Source organism: Arthrobotrys flagrans, assembly GCF_004000055.1.
Source record: "Arthrobotrys flagrans strain CBS H-5679 chromosome Unknown unitig_3, whole genome shotgun sequence".
NCBI lineage: Eukaryota > Fungi > Ascomycota > Orbiliomycetes > Orbiliales > Orbiliaceae > Arthrobotrys > Arthrobotrys flagrans.
In genome coordinates this window covers 5,431,197-5,458,426 of record NW_027137547.1, presented here as the reverse complement: position 1 = coordinate 5,458,426, position 27,230 = coordinate 5,431,197, and the positions used below count along the sequence as shown (strand labels likewise).

Here is a 27,230-nt window from a genome sequence, read left to right as displayed (position 1 = left end):
TCTCTTTTTAATAACTACGATATAAAAAACAGTCGATGGAATAAAATGGTCAAATCCTACGCCCGTTTCGCCCAATCGCGATCATTCGGCGTTATCACTTCTGCTTCGTCGAATATCATCTGGACACCGGATTCGACTTCATCAAGCAATGCATCTCGAACCAGCGCCGGTCTGGCGATAGTCCCCGCCAACGAAGAAGTTTTAACATGGGACGTCAAGAAGGGCGAATTACTCTCAAGATGGCGGGATAAGAATTGTAAATCCGAAGTTACTTGTCTAAAACAAAGTCGGACGGATGAGGACATCTTCGCTGTTGGGTGCGTATTCAACTGTTACTATTCTATCCACTGGTTATTCGATAATACACCGTTCATATTAAACAGCAGCTAATGCTAAACAAAAGCCATGCAGACGGAACAATACGCCTCTGGGACTCTAAAACCTCTACAATAATCGTCACCTTCAATGGCCATAAATCTGCAATCACAACATTATGCTTCGACGCCTCAGGAACCCGTCTCGCAAGCGGTTCTCGAGACACAGACATTATAATCTGGGATTTAATCGCCGAAGTCGGATTATTCAAACTTAAGGGCCATAAGGATCAAATCACCGGTCTGGAATTCCTACACTTCAAAGCCGAAGACTTTCCGGACGATGTAGTACCACAGGCTACGATCGATAATGGGTATCTGTTAACAACGGCGAAGGATACGTTGATAAAATTGTGGGATTTGTCGAGCCAACATTGCGTGGAAACTCATGTTGCGCATGCAGGAGAATGTTGGGCGTTGGGTGTGACGGCTGATGAAGAGGGTGCTATAACGGCTGGTAATGATGCGGAAATGAAAGTATGGACGATCGAAAGACGGGTTATTGCTACCACCGGAGCAGGCGAAGATGTAATAAGAATCGCAGAGCAGGGCCTGATTCACAGGAACAGCAGAGAAAGACCATACTCTATCGCCTGGCACCCGAACGGTCGCTTCTTCGCTGCACATGGTTCTGACAAATCCGTGGAGATCTTCAAAGTCCGAAACGAGAAGGAAATCCAGAAAGTGATTAGTAGGAAAAAGAAGAGGAAGAGGGGTAAAGGTAAGGACGACACTGCTGAGGACGTAGAAATGAATGACGACGAAGATGTCAAACTCGACGTAGCGGATGTCTTCGTTCAGCACACACTCGTTCGAACGCCAGGGAAAGCTCGTTCAGTCCACTGGGCCATTGGCAGCAGTAAATCGAAATCTCTTCAACTAATGGTCTCGACCACCAACAACCTCCTCGAATTTTACGACATCCCATCCACTAAGGAAAAGTCAAAGGACAAAGATGCCTCGATATCCGAATACACAAAGCTCTACTCAGTTGAACTTCCCGGTCACCGCACCGATGTCCGTGCCTTATCATTAAGCTCCGACAACTCACTCCTCGCATCCGCCTCTAATGGTTCCTTAAAGATCTGGAACGTCCGTACCGGAAGCTGCGTGAGAACATTCGAATGCGGCTATGCCCTTTGCTGTGCCTTCCTCCCAGGTGACAAAATTGTGGTGGTGGGCAACAAATCCGGCGATCTGGAACTCTTCGACCTCGCCTCGGCGACAATCATCGAAACCGTTCAAGCCCATGAAAAGGAAATATGGTCTTTACACGTCCACCCCGACGGACGCAGCGTGGTAACAGGAAGCGCAGATAAATCCGCTAAATTCTGGAAATTCGAAATAGTCCAAGAAGAAGTTCTAGGTACAAACCGCACGACTCCGAAGCTACGCCTCGTCCAAAACAGAACGCTGAAACTGAACGACGACATACTGTCCCTAAAATTCACACCCAACGGTCAACTCCTAGCAGTCTCACTTCTCGACAACACCGTCAAAGTCTTCTTCGCAGACAGCCTAAAACTTCTCCACAACCTCTACGGCCACAAACTCCCAGTACTTTCAATGGATATATCCTCAGACTCAAAACTCATTGCAACCTCATCCGCCGACAAGAATGTAAGACTATGGGGTCTAGACTTTGGTGACTGTCATAAATCGTTCTTCGCCCATACGGACAGTGTAATGGCTGTCGGTTTCGAAAAGAACAGTCATAACTTCTTTTCGGCAAGTAAGGATAGGATGTTGAAGTACTGGGATGGAGATAAATTTGAGAATATCATGAAGATGGAGGGACATTTTGGTGAAGTCTGGGCTTTGGCGGTCAGTAAGGGGAGGGGAGAGCAGATCGTGGTTAGTGCGGGCCATGATAGGAGTATTAGGATATGGGAGGAGACAGATGATCAGGTAGGACATACTTAACGTCACATCGATCGGGATATCAGAGGCTAATTAATATTATAGATATTCTTGGAGGAAGAGCGAGAGAAAGAACTGGAAGAACTCTACGAATCAAACCTGACCCAATCCCTCCAAGAAACCAGTCTAAATGACAACAATGAAGAGCCTGAATCCACCCGGGCGGGAAAACAGACGATGGAAACCCTCATGGACGGTGAGCGCATAATTGAGGCATTAGACCTCGCAATAGCCGACCTGGACTTATTGGCTGCCTACGAAGCAGACGTAGCAGCTAATCCTACCGCCAAGATACCAAAACCAGAAAGAAACATAATGTTCCGAGCGTTCAACGATATCTCGGCTGAACAATATGTCTTCGATACGGTTACAAAGGTCCAAGCTAGTCATCTACAAGACGCGCTATTGGTACTTCCATTCGATAAAGTCATAGACTTTTTCAGGATCTTGGAGATATGGGCGAAAAAGGAGTGGAATATGCCATTGACTTGTAGGATATTGTTTTTCTTACTGAAGACACACCATGAAAGTGTGGTTGCTAGTAAGAAGACGAGAGGATTGTTAGAGGGAATTAGGAATGCATTGAAAGAGGGACTGAGAAGACAAAAGGATGAGATGGGATTTAATCTGGCTGGGGTTAGGTATATTAAGGAAAAGGTTGGAAGTAAAGCCCAAAGTGGGTATTTGGATGTTGAAGAGTATGAGAAAGGGCAGAAGGGGAAAAGTGGTAAGAAGAGGGCGTTTATTACCGTGGCGTAGGTGGATAGAAAGGGTGTATGATATGATGAGATGTAGACTTATTATGTATTATTAGTAAAAGTTTGCGGGGAAATTAAGATATATGCATGGCGGACGTTGTTTAGGTTTCGTGGTTTCTATTGTAGAGGTTCGTGGCGCGGCGGTGTGTGGCGCGACGGGCTTTCGTATTATACATAACCACCTTCAGCCCCCGAAATAGCCATTATCTCGTCTCGAAATCGGACATTACGAACCAAGACGAACCATTGCCTAGTATCTAGATAAACAACCGATCCACAAAAAAACGCGCCTTAAAACGCCTTGTCTTCAAGTATAACATCGCCCACACAGACGACCCCACAAGATCGGATATAAAAGAATCCTACGCCCTAACCAACCCAAAGAATAACGTCCACGTCAAAACGAAACCCATAACCCCACCCGTCACATCCGCAGCAATCACATCCTTCCACCCGCCGCGACTATAAACCTCTGGTTTTCCACCCATGACGAAGGTAACTATTAATGTGCTGACGAATAAGGTGCCGAGGAGGTAGAAGAGGAAACCGGTGTAGGACTCCAGGCCTAAGATGCCCGCTGCAATTCCTAGGAGGGATGAGGATAGGGAGTGGAGGTCGGAGATTGTCTGGTTGGAGGTTAGTAGGGTGAAAGCTCGGGGGATGTAGTGGGAGATGCGTGACGTACCTTAGAGTTTGCGACGAGGTTCTCGGGGACAATGGGGTATAACTGGAGGTCTCGCTCTTCGGCGTTCATTGTGACGGTGTTATCGGAGAGCTGCGAGAGGGTGATATTGTGGCTGTGGGTGGTGGTGGTAGTTGGCAGAGACGCACAGTCGAGGAGGTTGTCGCTGGCTACGAGACCAAGGCAAAGGCGACGTCTGATTAACTTTGTGGCCGTGGTGGCGTAATTCCGGCCTTGTGTGTTGGGCTAAGCGTTGTGACTCGGGAAACCACGCCAGACTGGAGCTGGGTCCGACGAACGATGTTTCACTAGGCCAACTGCAGAACAAGACCATGGATTCGAAGGATTCGATTCCGTTCTCGATTGCATGAACAAAAGCGAATTGAATGTCGTTATAATATCTTATCATGCATTGTATGAATTAGGTATTTAGTATCTTGAGCGTGGGCGTTCCAGTGTGTTCAGCCTACTTTGCATGTAAGCTTCCAGCTATCGCAGTAGCTTTTGCGGGGGGTGTTATCCTGCTTAGTACCAATGGCTACATGATGGAAGATCCACTAAGGATATCCCAAGTTTTGGGAAACTTGGGCGAAGTTTTGCTTTTCCACAAGGCTTGTCCCTCGTCGATAGTTCGATTGGAATTCTCCTCGTCAAGACTTTCATTAATAAGATGGTGGTAACATCTCCCGCAGCTGCAAGCATTATACGAGCTAGCGTTATCAAATTTGTAGCTAGCTTCGAGCTCGTGCTTAATGATACAAAGGCAGTGAGTGAGCAGCTTAATCGTACAGGCTAACAAAAATACTGTTTCTTATGAACACAACTACTATCTCTCACCTGTGTTAATTATGCGATTACCGACGAAAATGCAAAATCGATCCCAAGGATCTGGTAAGTTACGGCTGCAGGATCCAGTATCCAAAGATACGGAATTCGAATCAACTTGATCAAGTCCACCGCCTACCCAAAGGATTGAAAATTTGCCAACTCTGCATTGCCGGCATGCCGCCATTTAGCTAGTTTTGACCCACAGATCGATGGGGAAAGCAGGTTATTAAGCCTCTTATGTATTCAAAACTTAAGCCGTACAATAATCGAATTGATCCGGAGACAAGTTGACCCAGTTGGAAGAAGTCGTATATCGTTACCGTCACTATCCGGCGTTTGGGTCGTACAATCCTACTGCACTCTTGGCGATATGATATGTATATGCATATGCTGGAACGGTCTTGTGCACATCATGCCGCAATCGGTCCTTAAAACTATTATTTTTCATTCCACTTGGAATGAATCCATCAAAGGCAGCGTCAGTAGAGCCAAGGCAATTGACCGGTGCCACTTTCAGAACTATACTACTACTTACCATTTCATCTAATAATTTCTACGCCAGTCTAGTTTCCTTATAAGAATCAATTACAGATATAAATGAAGGTATACGGTAGTTGGCCCGTCCATTAGTCCATAATCGGCACACCAACCCAATACAATTGAGTGGCATTCTATCAAATAACTGGTAGCGTCTCTTAACTCAACTCATGAATCTATTTCTACAGAGCCAGGCGGGAACAAACCTTGGTCGAGAAACTCAAGTTACCCAACGAGTCAACCAAGGACACCTAGATCTTTGGGTTCGAGGCTCACGGAAACCATACTTACTATTTTAATTCCGTCTTGCAATTCCTATTTTCGGTGTATTGGCTTACAATATGTTTGATAGCCGGTGCAGCATATGCATACGACTCTAATTATTTCATCCGAGGCTTACCTTCGGAGAAAGAACGGGTACCGACAGCAAGCCCGAACGGATCACTCGGGTATGATACATGTTACTGCTCCTGGGATCCTAGGAGGTATTCTCACGAACGAACTTATCGCAAGATTCGGAGCTATTAATCCCCATATTTAGCACAATGATTCTTATGAGAGTTAGGTTCTAGCAACGAGCCCCCCTTCGAATCCTCTCAAACTTTCAAAGCAGGGTATACCGAGAACCTCTAACAAATCTCTTGAATACCGTCGTGTTTCGCGGGACATCCATTCATTCTCAGAGAAAGGGTTGAAATATTTTCAACGTCCATGACTTCAGCCCGGAATTCCTCTCCATCATTGTGAAACCCACAGACTTCCGTCGATCAGATCAAATAATCTGACCAGCTATCCACTCCGAGCCTTTTTCTGGACATGTATGCTATTAACGACCGAGGAGCAAAATAACTGCGTGGTAATATATCCGGGCTTCGAACCCACTGTATTCATTTTTAATATAATAATAAATATAATACATTTTGCTCGCCCATTCAAAAAAAAAGTAAATCGAAATATATATAACCAGAAGCAGAAGGCACGCGTTGAACAGCAAGTCAAAAAAAACTCCCCATTGATATAGAAAAAAAACAAAATCCTCCTCTTCTATTCCTTCCTTAAAATTCAAGCGTAACCTCCTGCCCCTTAACCCGCCCGATCACGGTCGCCGGCGCATACTTCGGAATAACCTCATCATCATGCAACATCTCAAACTCCTCGGTAGCATCCCTTCCGCTAAAGTTCAGGATCGCATTAGCACCACCGGGGTGATCATCCAAAAATCCCGTAAGGTCCATAACGACACCCTTGACTACAACCCACACATCATCCTTCTTATTATGCTTCGCTACCTCTTCCATTGTAAATTCTTTATCTGGGATTGAGAATTTCTTCGGGTCAGGCTTTGATGCGGGGGCAGCAGAAGATGAGGGGGTAGAGGTGGTGGTGGTTTCGTGTACTGACTCTGATGTAGCAGTTTGGGTAGGCTGAGCTACCTGAGCTGGAAGGGTGCCGTTGGCGGACCAGTCGACGACCAAACGGCCGGGATTGCTAGGATCCAAGTGTAGGGAGATCTGTCCCAATCTCTGGGCGGCGGAGCTGGATCCGGCGCTGTTAAGGACGGTTTGTAAGAGGTGCTTGGTGGCGGAGTCACCGGCCACACGACCGTAAACGACGCAACCCAACAAACTGGAACCACCGAGACGGTTGGCACCGTGGACGCCACCGGCAACTTCACCGCAGGCGAAGAGACCTTCGAATGGCTTGCCCTCGCCGTTGAGGACTTGAGCTTGGTCGTTGATTTCGATACCACCCATGGTGAAGTGGACGACCGGTTCCATGAGGGCGACGTAGAAGTATTCGTCGTTGATGTCGAAGGGGGTGTTGTGGAAGAAACGCTTGCCCCACGGGTCCTTCTTCTTTCCGTCGGCGATGGCGGTGTATTCTTGGAAGGTCTTTTGGAGGTGAGCTTCTCCGCAGCCGATCTCCTTGGCGAGTTCGGCACCGGTCATCTTCTTCATGAGACCACGGCCGGAGTAGTGACGGGTATGGAAGTCAAGGGCCTTGGAGGCCTTGGAGTTAAGGACCAAACGGATGGGGAATTTGTTCTTGAACATCTCGCCGGAGACGTAGTCTCGGTGGCCGAGTTCGTCGCAGAAACGGTTTCCTTCGGCGTTGAGGAGGATACCACCTTCGCCACGGAGAGCCTCGGCGGCCAAGAACTTCCATTTGTTCTGGGGATCCTTGGGATCGACGAGACCGGTAGGGTGGACTTGGACCTTTTCCATGTCAATGGCGTTTCCGCCAATGGCACGGACCATCTTGAGACCGTCACCGGTTGCGTGGGTGCCGTTCGTGGAGGAGAGCTTGAGAACCTCCGGCTTGAATTGCTTGAGGAGGGAGTCTTCGCTGAAGAAGTCGGCGGCGTAACCACCGGTGGCGAGAACGACGATGCCGTCGAGGGTAGAGGTCTTGCCATCGATTTCATATTCAAGACCGGTGATCTTGTTACCGGTTTTGTTCAACTTGGTAACCTTGGCCTTCTTGAGGATGGTGACACGGGTTGGCTCCTCCTCGGCGAGGGTCTCGAGACGCTGCATGAGAGCGTAGGTGATGGCCATACCGGGGAACTTGGCATCATGACCACGGTGGGTACGTGGCTGGGAGTGACCACCAAGACGGGAGACGAGGGTGAGATCGAGCTTGAAGACCTCCTGGAGCCATTCGATGGCAGAGGCGGACTTGTGGGTGAGGACCTTGATGAGGTCCGGACGGGCCTTGTCTCGGGCAGACTTGAGGGTGTCATCGTAGAACTGCTTGACGGAGTCCTGGATGCCCAACTCGACCTGGGAGTTTGTGAGGGCGCCGTTGATGCCGGAAGTGGCCTTGGTGGAGTTTCCGCCGAAGAAGCCTGCACTCGATTAGTTTCTCTCTTAACAATGCCAAGCCAACCTTCATCTCAATAGTTGATACCAATCTACCCGCGGCTGTCATGAGCTTGAACAACCAGTGCAGGTACCAGAGCTTTGGTAGCAGTCGCATTGTGGTGGTGGTGGTGGTGGTGGTGCATAACCTCGGCTCATTTTTTTGCCTCCCCAAACGAACTGGACCAACCCCGGATTTCGCCAGGGCCCACCCGCCGACTCCGAGATTTCATGACATCCGACGCGGATATCATAGGATAGAATGGATCATGAGAAAAGAAAGAGGGCGGGAAGAGTAAATACCTTGCTTATCGAGGACGGTAACGTTTCCACCAGCGAGGTAGACGGTGTGAGCGGCGCTGAGACCGGACACTTTTCGACGCAGAGAAGTTAGCCTGAAGAAGAGCTCTACCGAGGTGAATTCGAGAGAGAAGAAAGAACTTACAGCCACCTCCGACGACTAATACTCGTGGACCGGACATTGTATGATTATTATTTGAAGAGAACAAAAAGAATAGAATGTGCTACAGGTGAGGAATAGAGGAGGTGAAGAAGTCGGGTCTGTTCTTATTCCAGTAAGCAATGATGCGTGAGTATGATGATGTTGAAGTGAGGTGAGAGAGGGAAGAGAAGGAAGATGATGGTGAGAGGAAGAAAGTAAAGCCAGGTAAAAGAATGCAAGTTAACCTTTTGCGGGGATGCCGACTACATATAAAGCAACAGCCTCCTTCTGGGGAAGATGCCACTCGCAATAGGCAGGTATTCGATCTCCAGTTTTGGCTTGTGAAAGAGAAGACCGAAGCAGAAGCAGATGAAGCAACAAAAGGAAGCAACTGTGCCCGTCCTGGGGAGTTGACTATTTCGTCGCGTGATGATGGACTTTGGTTCAAATCCAGCCAATCGCCGCCCTGCCGATTCTCCCAGACTCTTTGGCTGGCAGGTTTTCACATGGCATTTGCTGCCGACAAGAACTAGCGCGGTTCACATGTCAGCGCGGTGTTCCAAGACAGGTGCACCAACTGCGGCCATGGAATGGGAAATGCCGGCCAACAGCCGACCAGCCCTCTTTCTCTGCCTCCTCTGCCACGAACTTTAGCAAGGCCCGAGGAAGTTCGCCTTAAAACAAAAACGTTGGGACGACGATGATACTTAATATAATTAAATTTAATTATTTCTCGGGATACGATATCACGATACGATCCATCTAATCATGCATGATATCCTCCACTCGGCCCGAAATCGTCCCATTTTTTGGTTTTTATTTTATTTTTATTATCCCATTAAAATATTAATAAGTCCGAGTCGTAGCCGGTGGTTGTTTCAAAGGTAAAAAAAAAAAAAGACAGCCGCTAAACAATGCAAAAAATATGCAAAGCTCCATCCAGCCAACCTTCCGGATACTTGGTACCTAGGTAAGGCGGACTCGGTCAAAGCTTGTATCGTACATACGCTACCTCTTCCTCTTTCCCTTCGAAACTTTCTTCCCTTTGGCGGTACTACCAGCGGTAGTAGCAACGGTAGCAGTAGCCGTAGTCGTCGCAGTCGGTATGACGATAGGATCGTTCACAGTCGATCCCATGACGAAAGGACCATTCGAATTCGGTATCATGACAGGAGCCCTCGCTTTCTAAGCCGCCTCCTCCATCTTCACCTCAGCTCTCGGCGTCCCTCCTTCCTGCTGCTGCTGTTGCTGTTGTCCTCCGTACGTCGTCGTCTCGTAGATCTGTGATTGTTGGATGAGATATCTTCCCAAAGCTTCCAACGGATTCGCCGGTCTAAGCCATCATCACCACCGTCAATTAGCCCTCCCCCATCCACCTAGCTATCTCCAAAAAGGGAAGTAAATATAAACAGAGTAAGAAACATACTGATCCCTCGCAATAATCTTCATCCCCTCCAACAAATACGGCGTCACAAATTCATTCAAATACTGCCTAACCGGAGCTCCGGCTCCCTTCCCTTCTCCCGTAATAACTCCCGTATTATTTCCACCAACAATCCTTCCATTGGCATTCAACAGCATCCCACTACTACTGCTTGTCGTCGTTGTTGTAACTGTCGGTGCATCCTCCTTCATATTATTCATTGAGATGGTCGGTGGAGAAGCCGGTTTTGAGGGTGTATGGGCGGCCGATAGGACGGGACTATCGATTGGAGGTGGTGGATGGGATAGTCGTGAGATTTGACGTGGATTATTGGTATTGTTTGGAGGGGGTGTTGATGTTGATGTCTAATTTTTATTTTTTAGGGTAAAAACGGGAGGTTTTGGTTAGCGAAGTCCCAAGCGATTGAGAATTTTAGGCAGTAGTACGGAGTGACCTGATGATGATTACGAGATGAAGATGAGGTAAAAGACATACAGGAAACAAAACACCTTCGAGAGATTGTTCGGCTGGATGTGGAAGTGAAGGTTGGTCGGTATCCATGGGATCTGACATCGCGACGGTCGGGTGACTTCTTTAAATGACAGATCTCGGTCGGCGAGGCTAACTTGGTTGGACTATGAGTGATTGCGTGGCGTGAAAAAAAGGGAGGCGACAGGGAAAAGGGAGAAGCGTGATGGGTGTGATTGAATTGGAGATGGGTGATGATAGTCTGACAGCTTGGAGATGATAAGATGAGATGATAGGTTGGAGTAGCTGAGCTGTGGGTCGGTCCCTGGGTTCCCCAGTTGGCTAGCGAATCGGGTTCGGACAATGCACGGACCAGGGTCCTCCACCCTTGCCGGCCTGCTCCACTCAACTTATAAAACCTGTCGATGAACTATCATCGTTCAATATGTTTTAAAATGAAGTACTTCGCGGCGAAGATATCAAGAAGATTCACCGAATTCCCAGAATTAGGTAATCGCAGCTTTAAAAAACCAGTTCACAAGTTGTATATATTGCATACCACCATCCCTCGCTTTCTCACAATTTATAATCGTAAGCTTAAATATCTAATATAAGACGAAGAGAACGGAAGAGATACCCAACCCAAAACTCCGTCCCTGACAATCATATCTTTATTTCTTCATATACTCCATCGTCATCTTCTTCCCGTATTTCTCCCTTCATTATTGTTATCACTGCTACCACTGTTTAAACTTCGCAACTCCCCCAACGCATCCCGGAAAATACTCCCAACCTGCCTGGATACATGAACACTGCTCCTACTGGGAATGCTCGAGACCAGGGTATGTTCCGTTCGAACGGCGTCGGGGGTGGGATGTTTTGTTATTAATGTCGCAAGGATTGTGGTTTGTGATGTTGTTGTTGATTGGTCTCTGATGTTTCTAGGAGCTGCGGGAATAGTCTGGAGAATTGTTCTTGTAATCGCTGTAGAAGGAGGAGACGGAGGGAAAGGGTTGGGAGGGTATGGTTGAAGTGGAGTTTAAGATTTGCTGATATATCATCATACCCGGACGAGTAGATATGAGGTTAGTAAAATATTGATCCTTAGGATGACGGTACCGACCTAGTATTTATTTCGAAAGCTATAGTTAATTATACGTTGAATTCATGAGATACGCTTGCGGTTCGCTTCGATTGATCAAGGTTACTTGCGTAAAGTAAAGAATCGAAGCAAGGGCATTTCAACGCAAAATTTAAAATGTCAAAACATGTGGCAAGGTCTTCGAAGTGCGTAAAAGTTAACTAAGAAGTCAAGTTAATTTCGCATCGAATCCATGGGCGCATTGATTTAGAGTATTGTTCATTGGTGATGCGTCGAGTTGTGCTTACGGGACTGAGATTTTTGTCACGGGGAGGTATTCTTTGGAGGCAGGATTTTGTGGTAAACTTTTGTTTAATTGGGTCCTGTCTCAGTATTAATCCTGGCATCGGAATACCTGAGTACGTAAAATTTTAGATACATCAAACATTTAGTCAACCGCCGGTACTCTGTACTGATTGTTACATTTTTCGTGTTGCTTGTTAGCAGTTCTCGAATGATTCCTGTTATGTTCTTGTCAGAATCTTGTGTGTTGTTCTTGTTAAGATTGCATGCTATGGAGCCATGCAACAACAACACTAATAACGCTAGTAACAACGTCATGTGACCATACTTCTGGCAGCTCTATTGGCATACATACGAATTGAATCGAATTACTTCCCCTCATCCCAAATACAATATTGATGTAAATCCCAGGTTTTGCGGTGCAGTACCCGACTCCGAATTCCAACCAGCCGTTCTGATAGCCTTTCAAAAAACATCTTTGGAATTAATTACAAGGCGGCAATGTCCGATCTAGACGCCACCACGCCCCGCATTTTCCTAGTCCGTCATGGTAACCATCTTAAGCCCCACCAAGCACGAAACTGCTCTGCCGGATCGTGGTATCATTCCTAACAACTGACTAATAAACTAAAAAATATTAATCCACAGGTGAAACCGAATGGACCAAAAACGGCCGTTACACCGGAACCACAGACCTCGAACTCACACACACCGGCATCGCACAAGTCAAGGGAACAGCATCTTACCTCGTAGGATCCGGAAAATTAATCGATCCGGCTCGAATAGCTCGCATATGGGTTAGCCCGAGAAAAAGAGCGCTGCAAACCTTGGGGTTGTTATTCAATAACTCAAGTACAGAACCTGGAACTTATAATGCGGTGATCACAGAAGATATCGCAGAATGGAATTATGGAGATTATGAGGGCTTGTTGGTGGGAGAAATTAGGGCGGGGAGGAAAGAGAGGGGGTTGGATGGGCATGTTGAGTGGGATATTTGGAGGGATGGGTGTGAGGGGGGAGAGTGCGCAGAATTCCCCGATACCAAGAAAAGTAGGAATATTAGAGCTGATATTAAAAAACTCACCATATCTAGATCTGCGCAACAGGTTACCGAAAGGCTAGACAGATTGATATCTGAGATTCGTGAAATTCAGGAGCCGTGTATGAATGGTGAGGGGTCAGCTGATGTGGTTTTGGTTAGTTTCTTCTCCTGGAGTTCCATGCAAGTTCGATTATACACTAGATCCTTGGTTACGAGACTGCTGATTCCCAATACTTGATCTTAAGGTGGCACATGGCCATATTTTAAGAGCATTCGTGAAGCGGTGGTTGAAGTACCCTTTGGATAATCAACTACCTTTGATGTTTTCCCCAGGAGCAATCGGCATATTAAGGTACGAGAGCCTGATTACTAACGTATCTTTTGACTTATGAGCGAAGGTTGCTAATTTGTACGGCCGGATGTCGTGATAGCTACCGAAATCATGACTTGGATGAACCTGGGTTTTACTTGGGGATGGCGCTTCCTCTGCAGGAATAGTCATCTCGTGGGAGATAAAATTCTCTATAGGCACATTGTACGCCAAAACTCTAACTATCGGACGTATTCCATGATATCCAAATCTCTTCGGGGCGCAAGCTCAAGTCACCTACCATATTTATGAGCACAGATTTCACGGATCCGCCTCACTCTCCCTAACACACCTCCCACATCTACACCCCCCTCCCAAACTCCCCATCAGCCACTCCCTCCTCTTCTTCCAACTCTCAATCCTCGGATCCGTATAACAATCCCTAACCTCCTCCCCCTTCTTCACCTCCCTCAAAGTCCTAAACTTCATTTCGCTTTGGCATTCCCACATCAAACACGGTTCACAATCGTGGTTCACAAGACTGTAACAAAGATGTAACGCCGCAACTTCAGGCTGCCCGCTTGTCGGGTTATGTCTTGCGGATGCGGTTCCAAGAATTTTGGAATGAATGGTAAGAGTATGCCAGATATCGAATGTGTGGAGTGAGACTTTGAAAGGGTCGACTTCGAGACGGGTTAGGATGTGAAAGACTGAGAGAATGTTATCTGAGAAGGTGAAAGGAAGAGTTGGTGGTTTTTGAGGCGGTGGCGGTGGCGGGGAGGATCCGTAAAGATATTTCACCGGTAGAATCTCAAGTGGATTAACATCTTGAGTTAATGCCATTGCCAGCGTACGGAGCAACAGAAGGCTGTAAAGAGCTTTTGTTGGAGTACTCGACGATGCAGTCGCAGATGCGTCGTTAGCAACGGAGTGCCGTGTATGCGCCGATTTAAACAGAAAGTCGATATCGATTCCGCATAGTGGCGGGTGGTATTTCTCCATTGCTTCGTCCTTGCATAATGTCGAACAAAACATTACATCGTCGCAGCTGTCACAAGAGAAGGTATTGAGTGGGTCCAATGGCCCGTTGCAACAGTCGCAAAGAGGGTCGAAGAGGCGGTTATTGACTGTCAGAATACTCCGTTCGCTGAATACTTGCGTATCCGTCGGTAGATCCTTTGTAGCGTATACCCCAAGTTGCCTTGATGTTTTCGTGACCACTTTGCCCTCCTCTTTAGCATCTGGTACTAACATTGGTAATTCCGTCACCTTCACCTCAAAGTTTCCAGAGGAAGCCGCGTTAACAAAGGTATTGAGATGGGCCACGGTCTCCTCTGATGTTCTGTCCGGTTCAAAGGTGTTCCATGGATAGATAACCCTTGCAACCTCTCCCCCGCGCAACTGGAAATCAGATACTCCCTTTTCCCGCCCCTGTTTAACTTTCTCATCCGCTTTTTTATATATCTTGCGTAACTCCTCATCCTCAGGGTGAACCTTGATAGAAGCATCTGCCTGCTCCCACGCATCCAACAAACACCCAATCTCCAGCAAAGAAGAGCATATCAACCTTCTCGCCAAAATATCCGTATTCTTAAGATCCTCGTCTTCGGTTTCCGTTATCTTTGGTATAGACTCATAATCTTGCTCCGTTTCCTCAACTTCATTTGAGGCCTCCTCAGCAACGGCGTCATCGGTCGCAAATGTGTCCTTGGGTTGCGCCCTCCTACCCCTCCAAGCTGCTAAACCAGCAAATCCAAACTCAGACTCTTCATGCGCCTCTAGTAGCTCTTGTACTAGTAGTAAAGCTCGATACGCATCACCGATCGCTAGGTCTGGATATCCTAGCTTGAGATGGGCGATAGCTCTTTGTTGCCAGAGATCGGGGTCGTATGGTGAGATAGCGAGGGCGTCGGTCAAGAGATTCCAAGACCGAAGAGGATCGCTGCTTAATGATATGTCTGCCTGTTGGACAAGGCGAGCGACTCGTTTTTCGGGAAGCATATTGGATGTTGAAGATAAGAATGAATTCGAATAGCACAGCGAAATGCAACGAGGGAGAGGTTTTCTGGTAGATTTGTGTTGTGTGTCGTTTATGTTGGGTGTGTCCGAAAGGGGAGATATTATTCTTGACAAACGGGCAAACTCAACTGTTGGATTTTGTGCGTTGTTATAGTATCGTGTTCGGTTCCTGGTTGGCAAAGCCCACCCAGTCCACGTGCCTTCGTGTTCCCCCTAATTCTTTCTTTACGTTACTTGATACTGAACATAATTTTTCCCCGTATATAATACTTGCTTTCAGGATTTATATTCCGAGTTCCGTCAAGGAACGGAAGCCCGCTTCTCAGCTGCAGAGCATTCAGGTACTAGATATTTTGCAGGGATACTAGACGTACGCTGACTCGAAAATCTACATGGGACATCTTTAAGTTCCAACCTCAACATCATTGGCTCTTAGTGCGGGGTTGCGATAGACCTGCTTTACATGATAGAGCTGCGATAGCTCTGGAACTCCTAGAATTCATACGATCATATCACCTGCATCCAGATATCTTGCTGAGGGGCATGATTCCAGATGGATTGGGATAGACTTCCTAAATTTGGAATTGACAGTGGCTTGTAACTGTGGCGATCAGTGAGGTATCATGCATTTTGGCAAGTACTGGACTTCAGAATATATAAGGAGGATGAATGTACCCGCCGTAACGCATCTCTTTATTCTGGATCATGATCAACCACGAGTTCTAGTGATAAATAAGTCATAGATTATTTAAATTTACCAGAGCTGAGATTTTTTTTTTGATCAATCCCAAGTTCTCTATCAATACGGGCTATGATATGTATTAACCCAACGTTGGTATAAGTCGTTTGATTTGAACTTCGCTCAGAATTCCGACTATGTCATTGTAGGTAACTTTGATGAGGAAGCATGGAGAGGGTTGTATGCTCCCGTGATAAGGTACTAGGGTATTTATGTAAGTCTCTATGGTTCTCCTACTATTTGATCGGCTCCACTATGTCGTATCTTCAAAACTCATAAAAAAAATGCCCGGGAGCTCCAGAGACTCTACATCTAAAAGAACGATTCCTCAATCGTGGAAGGCTATTGGTACCGCTCCGAGAAGAAGTGGACCTTCAAATATATCGTCCTTGTCGGAATCGCCGGACTCCCCACCCCGGGCTCGCTGCCACAGTAATAGGAAAAGAGGAAGCTCACCTGTTCTTCGTCGGCAACGACGGGTACAGCGTTATTCTGCTGAGTCAGCACAACATGGCCGCGCAGATGGTGTTAGTAACCTAACCCATAAACCCATCTTTCTCTAAGATTCATTCATTAATAAATCCTGTGGTCTGTTGTTAGTCTCTACTATCGCGACAGTTCCAATATTCTCTGAGAATACAGGTATGGTACCTGCGGCCGTGAAAAATGGGAACTCACACACTCGTTCAAATGGACGGACTTTGGGCCTTACACTACCGATGTTAAGTTCGTCAACGTGTCCAAACGGGGCACCAGAGATACATCTATCCGTGGGTTCTACCAGAGCTCAGAGGGATATCTCGTTGAACTTCAATATCATGATGAATTCTGGGGAACAGGTTTCCTTCATCAAAAAGTCCCTGTCACCAACCCTCCCAGCTCCGTGGCATTTACTCCCATAGCGAACGACCTCTATAGCGCACCAAAGTTGGCGGCGTTTTATACTCAAGATAATAGGATATACTAGGTGAGAAAGGAGGGTAAAAATGGGTATTGGTATGGTCCTTATGAAACTACCACGGAAGAGGAGATAGAGAAGGGGAATATTGCGGGTGTTGGCGCTTTGACTGAACACCCAGATCAACATTTGTTTATTTCGGAAAAGGGGAATAAATTCATTCATCGTTATCAAATAGCAGGTGGATCTTGGAAGAAGGAAGTCATCGATTTCAACGATTGAGTAGGGATTTGGAAAGTAGAGATACCTTAGCCTACAAACCATTTAATATGTCGACGATGGAATTAGTTCTTCTCCAAGGTAGCTAAACTTAAATAATCCCCAGCTTCGTTGTATTCCCATTGAAGAGAATCCTAAATAACAACCTCTTTATATACATACGGCATCGAATGCGCAAACTCACAGACTCCCCGATTCTCAACCTCAGATATCCCCACCCCCTCACAGTCCCCTAAGTCCTTTCGACGATGATGGTTTGAGTCCGGTGCCTTGCTAGTCCGTATTCTTAATCCAACAACCACGGACTGGTGTTCGCCATGTAATGGCTTATAAAATACATTTATTTTCGCAACAACCTCTCCTTCACTCGGGCTGAAGTTGATAACCTTCATGTAAGTTGCATGGCCAATTTGTCCCAGAATGCTCGGAAGTCCGGGATACTCGGCATCAGGATGAAATACACAGATTCCTGAAAGCCGGAACGGCGGGTCTATTTGAAAGCATGCAGTGATTTTAGTACACCCTCTTAAGAGTACCTGCGAGAGGAACCGCCAGCCGTTGCCTACCGCCGTCTGCCGTCGTAAAGGCGCATGAAGCCCTCGATCAAAGGCAGGGGTCAGTTGTGTGTTCATTGGTTTTAACTCGGTGGCCGGTGCCCCGTGAGATGGCTGCTTGGAGCCATCGTGCTTCATGGTTATTACTCCAATATCTAGCAAGGTCGTTTCGGTCCAACGCTATTCGCCCATGTTAAATTTCTAGTTTCGTATGTCGCACAAAATAGCCTAAAAATGTGGTTGGCGAGCAGACACATACCTGGCTAAACCGGCAGTAGAACCCCGTTACCTTGTCGCTCTTGTTCGGGCAAAGGTCGATGACGCAAGTTACTGCCTTCTTTTTGTACGGGTGACCCTCATCCTGGAACGAAATCTCGAATTTACGGTTGTACGACGTAGAACCTATTTCTAGTTAAAGTAGTTTTCCTAAGCGTCTGCCGCAAAGATTTTAAATTTGACGTACCGAGAGCCCAATGATCCGCCCGCTTCTTCGCCTCCCTCACCATCAATAAAAATATCCGTAGCCGCCCCCTGCGGTCTTCCGGCAACATAGGGAGTAGATCCTTGCTCTTTCGTATAAACTTCTATTGCACATATATCATTTGTGAAACCCAGTACTCTAGAATGACAGCCTCGTCGTTGTTTCGTTGCCGTGGATGCATTCAAGTAGATTGAATTCTGATTGCCGGGACGTTTGATTGTCTAAAAGATGTCGAATATGTATATTTGTCCATATCTTCTCGGGGCGGTAGAATAGTTCGCGATTTAGAGGTACTCGCGTTTAAAACGGGTATGTTTGGTTTTCATAAGTGGCCCTGGATGAAAGTCTCCTCTGGGGTCATAGATGAGGACGATATGACCTGGCCGAAGTATTTGCAAATTTGTGATGCTTATTAACTGTTAATTGCAAAAACCTATAGAGTTAACCGAGAATATGCTTTGTCATTACAAGGGTCTAACAAAGTGATGTATACGAACATTCAGGTCTAAGAAGACTCCTGAAATGATAGCCGTAGATCCTCCGGATCGAATAGTCCAGCGAGTGATCGCACAATTTGTTAAAGGGCAATCATCAATCCATCTCGGCTCAGGAGTCAGGTATCGTGCTAGAAATGCTTTCGATGCCTTCAGTACCATTGACCTTTAGATTTTCACGCTCCTCATCAAAACTTTTATGCACATCTGGCAATTCAGGAGGAAGGGTTTCGACATATTGAATTCTTGGAGGGATCTGGTATCCACGGTTTACCATTTTTTGATATTCTGAGATTCCACCATATTCGCCCGGCTAGTAGACTTGATATTAGTCATAAGGAAGCTCAGCGACAGAAAAATTGGATACCCAAATATTTTCTGTGGACACCTTTCGATCCCGCAAGTGTATATGACTTATCCTAGCGTACTTAGACAATCTCTGTAGATGGGATAACAGAAAGAATTCGCTCCAGATCCATTGTTTTGAACAGTTCGGACTCGAGTCTTCTATAAGTACCGCCCGACGGGTCGAATACTTCAGGCCAATCTTCCTCACTTTCTGAAATACGAGCCCGTTCTCCCAAAAGGAAGGGAGATTCATGAGTCTCCACCACCTCCTAACGATCAGGGTTCATAAATACTAATATTATACTTTAATCACATATTCAAGCAGACTCAGCGAAGTTTTGAATTGATATCAAATATTGAAAACCGTTATCGGGGACTGCGAAGGAGAATCGATTGGACCGGCAAGGCCATAATATTCATACTCACATAAACTAATATCCGGTAGCTATTTTGCTGTGGCGTTGGTGTTATCGGGGCCTTCTCGGGTATGTTGGTCGACATTGAAGCTCTCAGCTGCTAGCCGCAGAATGGTGACATGTGGCTCTGCATCTAAATGCAAGTTCGAGCATAACGCGAACCGGTGTGTTGTGACCGACGAGAGTTTGTCACACAGCGCTTCTATATTGGGCAATTAATGTCAAACAGTGACAGGAGTTATGCAACACATGGCAACACATCGCTATGAAACTACATTGAATCGAATTAACGTTATGCATAGTCCACAATATTATCTCCTGCCTCCGATGACGAAAGGCGGGCATCGGACCTAGGTCGATCCGTTAGAAATCGAGGGGGAAATGGGAAAACAGCGCCATTTTGAACCTTTATAATGGCATCGCTTGTGCCATTAGTTGACCCGGAACGAGCCTATCAGTGGTCATTCCGAAAGCAGACCGGGTTCAGGGTTTGTTCTGGCCCAGCTTGCCAATTCTTACCAACATCCTTTTCTTACACACGACCATTCACAGCTGCAGGACACACAAGCTGGGCCTGCTGATAATGCACATGAAATTATCATGAATATTGCCGTTAGCTGCAATATAAAATATTGCACAACATCGCATAGAAGATGTCACCATAAGGCCCTTGGGTGGCCACTTCTCCACCCTTAGAAATCAATTGACACCTTCACCGGTTAAGCCGGACAATTCTCGACAACAGCAAACAATTTCTCACAAAAGGACAGCAATTCACCCAAACGGACAAGGACAATTGCGAGATCGCACGCCATATCGTAGGATGCTAACGTGCGAGTATGCTAGCATCCACCAACATCATAACCAAACTATATCTACCAACCATGTCTCTCGCATCATACCACGATCGTAACCATAACCGAAAACGAGGGAATTTTTTTTTCACCTTGAGGTTACAATTACGCTTTTTATTATCAGATCAGTAACGATTCAGTTATCGTAAACGATAATCGGCTGGCAGGAGTCTGACTTGGCTAAAAAGGATTAAGTTGGGATATGGGGAACTCTCCGGATAAGCTCAAGCAGCATAAGCTCGATGGCGGCAAGGATATCGGTGCTAAGCTAGCCCCAGGAAATACAGTCGCACGTAATACGAAGGCGACGGGTACTGTGTCCGTCACAGAGAAACGGAAGAAGGAACGCAGCGAGGTCGGAAGGTATCGAAGCGGGTCTGAGAACAGGATATATACCGATGTGACTGCTCCGCCGGCTGTTCACACTTCTTTTCTTTCCCTTTTACTTGAATCTCATTCTTTTCCTGCTCCGTAGACCAGTTTCCTCAGATTTTCAATATAGTCCGTTTCTCAATTTCCCTTTTTTTTCATATCGTAAGTCGTAAGGAAAATTTATATATCGCTTTTGAGCATCAGATTATACCACAATGGCCCCTTCCGCCTTCAAATCAGAGGAAACAGCAGCTGCTCAAGCCGCCACCGTTCCTTCCGTCACGGAAAAACTGAAGAACGCCAGTATCGAAGAGAAAGCTAAAAAGACATTCATTCCCGGGTTTACAAACTATTTAAATGCTGCTCCGGATGAGCCCTACGAATGGGATCAATTCACTCCAGTGTTTCCAGATGTCAAATGGGACCCGATCCAACCCGGAATCCCTTATGAAGATAAGGGACTGCTCGGTGATCCTACATACAGCCGTCTCCTCGAAGGCGCCACAGAAGTTTTTGACTACACCCAAAAAATCGGAACTGAGATCCATGGTGTTCAATTGAAGGATCTTACAGACGACCAGAAGAATGATCTTGCGAGATTGCTAGCGTATAGAGGTGTCGTATTCTTCCGAGACCAAGAGGGCTTCGATATCGATACCCAATTGGAACTTGGGAGATACTGGGGAAAACTCCACAAGCATGCCACCACCATGTTGCCCAAGAATGGACTCGAGGAGGTACATGTCGTCCATACCACTAAGAACAGCAAGAATCAGACGGCTTTGTTCACTTCGTATGTTCCCCTTGCAAATTGTTGTGAAACCCAAAATTGCGAGCCCAGGCTAACCTAGACCGCCAGTTCCTACTTATGGCACTCTGATGTGACCTATGAGATCCAACCACCATCTTACACATCCCTCGCTGTCCTTGCCGGCCCCCCTCGCGGTGGCGGTGGTGATACCATCTGGTCGTCCAACTACGCTCTTTACGACCTCCTTTCCCCATCTATGCAAAAATACCTTGAAGGCCTAACCGCCCTCCACTCTGCTGAAGAACAAGCCCAAGGCTCCCGTAATGATGGTCGTCCCGTCCGTCGTGAGCCAGTCGTTACCGAACATCCACTCATCCGAACCAACCCGGTAACCGGATGGAAAGGCGTCTTCTTCAACCCAGGCTTCGTCAAGGGATTCGTTGGTGTTCCAAAGCTCGAGTATGAACATATTTATAGATATTTAACGGAATTGATTACTTCGAGTCCGGAGATTCAGGCAAGGTTTACGTGGGACAAGGGAAGCGTGGCCCTTTGGGATAACAGAGTTACTGTAAGTACCACTGAACTGATACCCTATCCAAATATCCGCTTCCAGGGCCGCCTGGTAAAGTTAATTCTGAATCATGACGCTAACAAATTTTTTTTTTCGTAGAACCACACCCCCTCGTATGGATTCGCGCCTCACCGCCGACACGGTGTTCGCGTTGCCGCAACTGCGGAGAAGCCATATTTCGATCCCAACAGTATCTCGCAAGACGAGGAGCTTGATGCTTTGCTTGGTCGCCAGCCGACAAACAAAGATGGATCTCTTATCAGCAACTATAACGACTAACTGAATCGAACTAGTTTTCGAAAATTCGGGAAAATTCTATCTCGGATGCCGAGGAGCTAGTCTTATCACGAGCTGGATATCGGATCAATTGGCTTTTCTTTGTATACGTACGAATCGGAATTGGTAAATAGTTTTCTTTTAGCGTCATGTACCTGTAGTATTTTATTTGTATATTATCAAAATGGACAAAATCTTTGGCTTCCCATCTCGTGGATCGAATGTATTACTGTCGTGTGCATGCTGGGAAACATGGGAATCTGCGGAGTGGACGCGCGAGAGCTTGAGCTGCGAAGCCACACGTTCAGTTTGCTCGGTTTGTCGCCGCTTGCCCCCGCGGCGATATAGAAAAATGTCCGGATCCGACGTATCATTGCAAGAAGAATTCCCAAAACTAACCCAAACTAACGAGAAAGGCCCCAACTTCTAAAGCTGGTCTTATAGCTTAAGAAAAATGGAGTGTCTACATTCCAATCGCATTTTCCGGCATTCCCAGGTGCGGAAACCTTGGACTCCCGCGAACACCAAACCGCGTGGGATGTTAAACCCCGCCACAAACTGCCGTAGCCTCACCGTCTTCGTAGCAGGACAAGAAGGCCGTCGGCCACTGATTCCCCACAATCCAGTTTGAGCATTTCCTAGCCAAAGAAAGCTTGTTCTTGCGTCCTAAATCCAAAAAGAAGTTTTGTGTTCCCACACCTTCATTTCTAGTCAGAACCGAACCGACGTTCGAATCGAATTGATCACTATTATCGAGTGCATTGCGCGCATTTCCAGAGCTGCGGAGTATTAAGTCTGAGCGTTATAGCCGTCAGATTGCGTAGCTACACAAGAATGGGGATCATTTTATCCAAGTTCCGGAGCTTGCGCCTCGCAATAACCGTGCTGCTAGAACAGATATGTTTCCCCACCCTTTAAACCCTTCCCTTCAACGGTCCAAGGGGAAAAATACCAGGATTCGCTTTCAGCGATCCATGGAATTGGTCATATCATTTTTTGCGGTGTTCCATTGCATATAAATCCGCCAATGCTGGAATGCTCAAAAACTGACATCCCCTCACAAAACAGTTCTCGACAACGCTGTAGCTCGCATCCACAAGTCCCCGGGTCTCCCACTTCCAAACCCTACAAAATCGTTTTGGATTCTTCCAGAATCACCACTTCTCGCGCGTATCCAATCCTCAAAGCTTCCTGAAACCGCCGACATAATAGTCATCGGTTCAGGCATAACCTCCACAGGCTTCCTTCGGGAACTATATCGGCAAAACCCAGACCTTAATGTCGTCCTCCTTGAAGCCCGCGGCCCGTGTACAGGCGCTACCGGGCGAAATGGTGGACACATAAAAGAAGGACCATATGAAGAGTATCCCCGATTAAAAGGTATATATGGGAATGAAACCGCCGCTAGAATCCTACGGTTCCGATTACGACATTTGGAGGAAATTAAAGCTGTCGCGAAGGAAGAGGGCGAAGACTGTCTTAGAGAAAGTGAGGTTAGAGAAGTCACTGGAACAGATGTATTCTTCGACCATGAGGTGATGAATGAAGGAATTGCGAAATTTGAGGAGTGGAAGAGGGAAAACCCCGAAATGGGGAGAGAATGGGGTGTTTGGGATCAAGAAACTACTCGGAAGAGACTTAATACACCTACGGCGACCGGTGCAATCTACGGGCCCGCCGGCGCTCTCTGGCCATATCGGTTTTGTACTTCTATCCTCGCCCGTCTAATCTCATCTCATCCAAACCTCAAAATCGAATCCTATACACCGGCAGAGGATATCTCCTTCGACTCCTCAACTTCGACATACACAGTGTCAACCCCACGTGGCAAGATCACATCCAAAACGGTCATCCATACTACAAACGCATGGGCATCACATCTACTCCCAGGCTTCAGCGGCAAGGTATTCGCCTTCCAAGGACAAATGTCAGCGCAAGAAGCTCCGGAGGGTGTACCGGGTATGGGAGAGCAATATTCCTGGTCATTCATTCATAAACAGGGGTTCGATTATCTTACCCAGGTTTGTTCACCCTATTTAACAAATATTAAATATTCTATAGAAACAGACTCTAACGTATCGATAGCGCCCGAGTACTTCCGTAACACACCCAGACGGTACCGCGACCCAAATCGCCGGCGAAATGATGTACGGCGGCGGATGGGCTAGTACTGAAAACATGGGTCTAGACGTCTGTGGCCTTGCAGATGATACAAAGTTAAATTATCTAGCTGCAGCACACCTGTCGGGCCTATTACCTTACGTCTTCGGGTCGGGCGAAGACAGCAATGGGACCAGATCTTGGAACGGTGTTAAGGTCAAGAACATGTGGACTGGTGTCCTTGGAATGAGCGCGGATGGATTGCCATGGGTTGGAAGAGTCCCAACTAAAATATCGACTAGGAATCAACCAAAGGAAGGAAAGAGCGAGAAGGGAGTGGAGACGGGTGAATGGTGCGCTGTGGGGTTTACTGGTGAGGGAATGGTGAATTGTTGGGGTTGTGCGACTGCATTGGCAAGAATGGTGTTAGGAGAGGAGGTTAAGGGAAATGTGAGAAGTAATGAAGCAAGAATTAGAGCTGTGAAGGGTGAAGAAGATGTGAAAGGGTGGAAGGACCAGAGGTTGGAGGAGTGGTTTCCAAAGGAGTTTGTGATCGAGGATGCGAGAATTGGGAGAGCAAACCCCGTGGATTTGGTTTCAACCCTGCTAGGCTTATAGGCCCTTAAGCCTCCTCGGAAGTTTATGACATTGCTTAGCGTATTCATGCGATGAAAGAGTTCTACAATCATGGGGAAGGCCTTTCACACGGCAAAGTTACGTACGATCCTATTGAGCATATATCCTTGGAGAACTGACAAAATTAATATTTAGAGAATGCCGGAAGACTTAGCTATTATGCTTGGCAATATATATATACACAGAACACCTACTAGCTCATCTAGTTGAAATGTATCTCTTGAAGAATGACCGTCCCTATATAAGCGAAGCACACTACCCTATCCATTTAGCAATATTTCAGTATTTATTTCGATCGAAAATATCAATAAGCGTAAACTTCTCGTTCTAATCGTAGCTAGATCCAGACATCTAGACTCGTTTCGATCTTAACCCATATAATAGCCAGTACGTATAACCGATCGCGACCGAGGTCTTTTTGAAGGCCCATTGGATGCTAATTCGTTAGTCCAGGGTAGAGAAAGCTTAACAAACCAAAACTCTGCAAAGTCTTACGTCGAAGGTTGCATCTCCGCGGACCCCATTAATCGAGGATTGTCGACAGGCATCACACGATCCTGAACATGCATCTATGACGGATGAGGATTTCGAATACGTAAATTTTATATATCTTTAGCTGAACTGAGTAGGAACGGCGGTCGCCAATACAGCACGTATATACTATTGTCCTCCAAGAACTGATACTATTCCCCCTCCTATAATATCTAAGAACTTAGCAGAGCAGATCATTGTTTAGAATGTCGATATTATCAACACTACCTACGACATCAAAGGAAGTTTTGATGTTCTAAGTATAACATAATTTCCATCGAATAATGCTCGACCATCAAAAAACTCAAAATCTTCCTTGCCTAAAAATTTTTCCGCTCAAAGCTAGCTAACAAAAATTTTCTTACGATGCCTCAAAATGGATTATAATCGAGTAATGCCATTTCTAGCCGCCTGAGCTTTCATAGGCTCCAAAATCGAAGATAAACTCGCGCAAAAACCTTTTTTTAACAGAACCCCTGGTGATATTCTACTAATTCCAGCTAGAGGATGTTCCAATCTCAGGCACGAATATTCTAGACGGGTGAGAAACTACATGGTTAGGCTGGCGTCCACGTTCCTTGTTAGCTCACATCTAGGCCCTATGATGGTTTCGATCGAGTAACAGAAACCCGTTTCAGGGAGAGCTGATATGTCGGTCTTCGCCGCAAACCGGGCGAAAAACTTAACAAAAAGGTTGCCTGCGACCTCAAAGAAAACAGTGACAACAAAAAAGATTTTGGGACCCACTGCTTGAGCTCGCTTCTATGTTTAGTTTAGATCCCAAATCGCACTCGAAATTCTGCGGTAGCTGGTTCGAATGTCAACAAGCGAACAAGGGTAGCTTGGGAATTTGCAACATTTTCAGATTGTCACCGGCCCTGCATAACAAAGCTAGATAAGGGAAACTATCGATCGAGTAAGCATGAAATCACAACTTTCGGAACAGAAGGTGCACCATTTTTCTTCCCAATCAATCGTGGTCTTTATCAACTTTCCTTCCGAGAGCTCAGGATGCAGAATTCAGGAAAGTGCCGTCGTAAGATCGCAAGGGCATAAGAGCCACAGCTTACTCGATCATATCGCGGATGTCAATCCCAAGAGAACCGAGACGCTGGGACGAGATCGCAAGCATGCCTAGCAAGCATTTTAGATAACTAGCCCCATCTTTTCCGTCGAGTGGCAAGTTCCTACGCTTATTATCAATGACCTATCAAAGGCATTAGCCATCCCACGCCGCGAAAGCCGCGGCCACCACGGAAGGAACTGATAACGAGAACTCATGTATAAAACCTTCATGCACCCCACAAAAGGTCCCTTCCCATTTTCCCCAGAAAAGCCGATTTTTCAATTTAATTGCATTATTTCCCCGCATTTTCAATATCAAACTCCAATATCTGTTAGCAATTTTTTGGAGTCTTTCGACAGAAGATCCTGCGATCCAACACAAGGTCTTGGAGCTTCCTCTTCAAAGAACCCAAGATTTGATAGACATCCTCTAAGCCTTCTTCAGGTTTCTATATTCAAGGATAAAGATTAGTCGATTGGACAGCATTGCACAAAAGGACCCAGATCAGGGCGTACAATACTCAATTCTTATCTAAGGGCTAGTTCTGCCTCCAACAAGCCATCGTCGACACATTTGGGGGGCGTGCATACCGTGTGGTCTTATCTCTGAAACCTTCCGAACCAAAAACGTGGGATACATCCGAGAATCAGCGAAGAGCTCAAAGAGTTAAATAGAGCAGGAGAAAGGTTCGAGACCCGCCAACTTGAAGGTTAAAAGGCTCTTACGAGAATATTTTTTCCCCTCTTCAAAAAAGCGATACGCTGTAACCTAGATAATTTTACCTATAAACTTCCACTTATACGCAAGCTTGAC

At 46.4% G+C, this 27,230-nt stretch overlaps 11 protein-coding genes across 11 annotated transcripts; 4 read left to right on the top strand and 7 right to left on the bottom strand.

The window, feature by feature from the left end:
• Window positions 1-45: 45 nt before the first annotated feature.
• DFL_002975 (uncharacterized protein) lies at window positions 46-3,053 on the top strand (the record flags this gene model as incomplete). The annotated part of the gene is made up of 3 exons (XM_067631838.1): window positions 46-317; window positions 404-2,282; window positions 2,340-3,053. The coding sequence occupies 3 exons, from the start codon at window positions 46-48 to the stop codon at window positions 3,051-3,053; spliced, it is 2,865 nt and encodes a 954-aa protein (XP_067494345.1).
• A 361-nt stretch (window positions 3,054-3,414) lies between these two features.
• On the bottom strand, window positions 3,415-3,806 carry DFL_002974 (uncharacterized protein; the record flags this gene model as incomplete). The annotated part of the gene is made up of 2 exons (XM_067631837.1): window positions 3,415-3,678; window positions 3,738-3,806. The coding sequence occupies 2 exons, from the start codon at window positions 3,804-3,806 to the stop codon at window positions 3,415-3,417; spliced, it is 333 nt and encodes a 110-aa protein (XP_067494344.1).
• A 2,348-nt stretch (window positions 3,807-6,154) lies between these two features.
• Window positions 6,155-6,397, bottom strand: DFL_002973 (uncharacterized protein; the record flags this gene model as incomplete). Its single annotated transcript, XM_067631836.1, has 1 exon — window positions 6,155-6,397. The coding sequence occupies one exon, from the start codon at window positions 6,395-6,397 to the stop codon at window positions 6,155-6,157; it is 243 nt and encodes an 80-aa protein (XP_067494343.1).
• Window positions 6,398-6,407: 10 nt separating this feature from the next.
• On the bottom strand, window positions 6,408-8,442 carry DFL_002972 (uncharacterized protein; the record flags this gene model as incomplete). Its single annotated transcript, XM_067631835.1, has 4 exons — window positions 6,408-6,411; window positions 6,501-7,947; window positions 8,264-8,332; window positions 8,406-8,442. 4 exons carry the CDS (start codon window positions 8,440-8,442, stop codon window positions 6,408-6,410), a joined length of 1,557 nt encoding a protein of 518 aa, XP_067494342.1.
• Window positions 8,443-9,587: 1,145 nt separating this feature from the next.
• On the bottom strand, window positions 9,588-10,398 carry DFL_002971 (uncharacterized protein; the record flags this gene model as incomplete). The annotated part of the gene is made up of 3 exons (XM_067631834.1): window positions 9,588-9,735; window positions 9,829-10,190; window positions 10,321-10,398. 3 exons carry the CDS (start codon window positions 10,396-10,398, stop codon window positions 9,588-9,590), a joined length of 588 nt encoding a protein of 195 aa, XP_067494341.1.
• Window positions 10,399-12,178: 1,780 nt separating this feature from the next.
• DFL_002970 (uncharacterized protein) lies at window positions 12,179-13,217 on the top strand (the record flags this gene model as incomplete). The annotated part of the gene is made up of 5 exons (XM_067631833.1): window positions 12,179-12,227; window positions 12,326-12,698; window positions 12,771-12,873; window positions 12,965-13,071; window positions 13,151-13,217. The coding sequence occupies 5 exons, from the start codon at window positions 12,179-12,181 to the stop codon at window positions 13,215-13,217; spliced, it is 699 nt and encodes a 232-aa protein (XP_067494340.1).
• A 133-nt stretch (window positions 13,218-13,350) lies between these two features.
• On the bottom strand, window positions 13,351-15,030 carry DFL_002969 (uncharacterized protein; the record flags this gene model as incomplete). Its single annotated transcript, XM_067631831.1, has 1 exon — window positions 13,351-15,030. The coding sequence occupies one exon, from the start codon at window positions 15,028-15,030 to the stop codon at window positions 13,351-13,353; it is 1,680 nt and encodes a 559-aa protein (XP_067494339.1).
• A 2,322-nt stretch (window positions 15,031-17,352) lies between these two features.
• On the bottom strand, window positions 17,353-18,069 carry DFL_002968 (uncharacterized protein; the record flags this gene model as incomplete). Its single annotated transcript, XM_067631830.1, has 4 exons — window positions 17,353-17,454; window positions 17,531-17,698; window positions 17,778-17,920; window positions 17,982-18,069. The coding sequence occupies 4 exons, from the start codon at window positions 18,067-18,069 to the stop codon at window positions 17,353-17,355; spliced, it is 501 nt and encodes a 166-aa protein (XP_067494338.1).
• A 2,629-nt stretch (window positions 18,070-20,698) lies between these two features.
• On the top strand, window positions 20,699-22,087 carry DFL_002967 (uncharacterized protein; the record flags this gene model as incomplete). The annotated part of the gene is made up of 3 exons (XM_067631829.1): window positions 20,699-21,276; window positions 21,343-21,805; window positions 21,908-22,087. The coding sequence occupies 3 exons, from the start codon at window positions 20,699-20,701 to the stop codon at window positions 22,085-22,087; spliced, it is 1,221 nt and encodes a 406-aa protein (XP_067494337.1).
• Window positions 22,088-22,918: 831 nt separating this feature from the next.
• On the top strand, window positions 22,919-24,802 carry DFL_002966 (uncharacterized protein; the record flags this gene model as incomplete). Its single annotated transcript, XM_067631828.1, has 3 exons — window positions 22,919-22,985; window positions 23,153-24,105; window positions 24,170-24,802. 3 exons carry the CDS (start codon window positions 22,919-22,921, stop codon window positions 24,800-24,802), a joined length of 1,653 nt encoding a protein of 550 aa, XP_067494336.1.
• A 1,615-nt stretch (window positions 24,803-26,417) lies between these two features.
• DFL_002965 (uncharacterized protein) lies at window positions 26,418-27,056 on the bottom strand (the record flags this gene model as incomplete). The annotated part of the gene is made up of 5 exons (XM_067631827.1): window positions 26,418-26,485; window positions 26,543-26,558; window positions 26,797-26,865; window positions 26,933-26,943; window positions 27,008-27,056. 5 exons carry the CDS (start codon window positions 27,054-27,056, stop codon window positions 26,418-26,420), a joined length of 213 nt encoding a protein of 70 aa, XP_067494335.1.
• Between the last annotated feature and the right edge of the window lie 174 nt (window positions 27,057-27,230).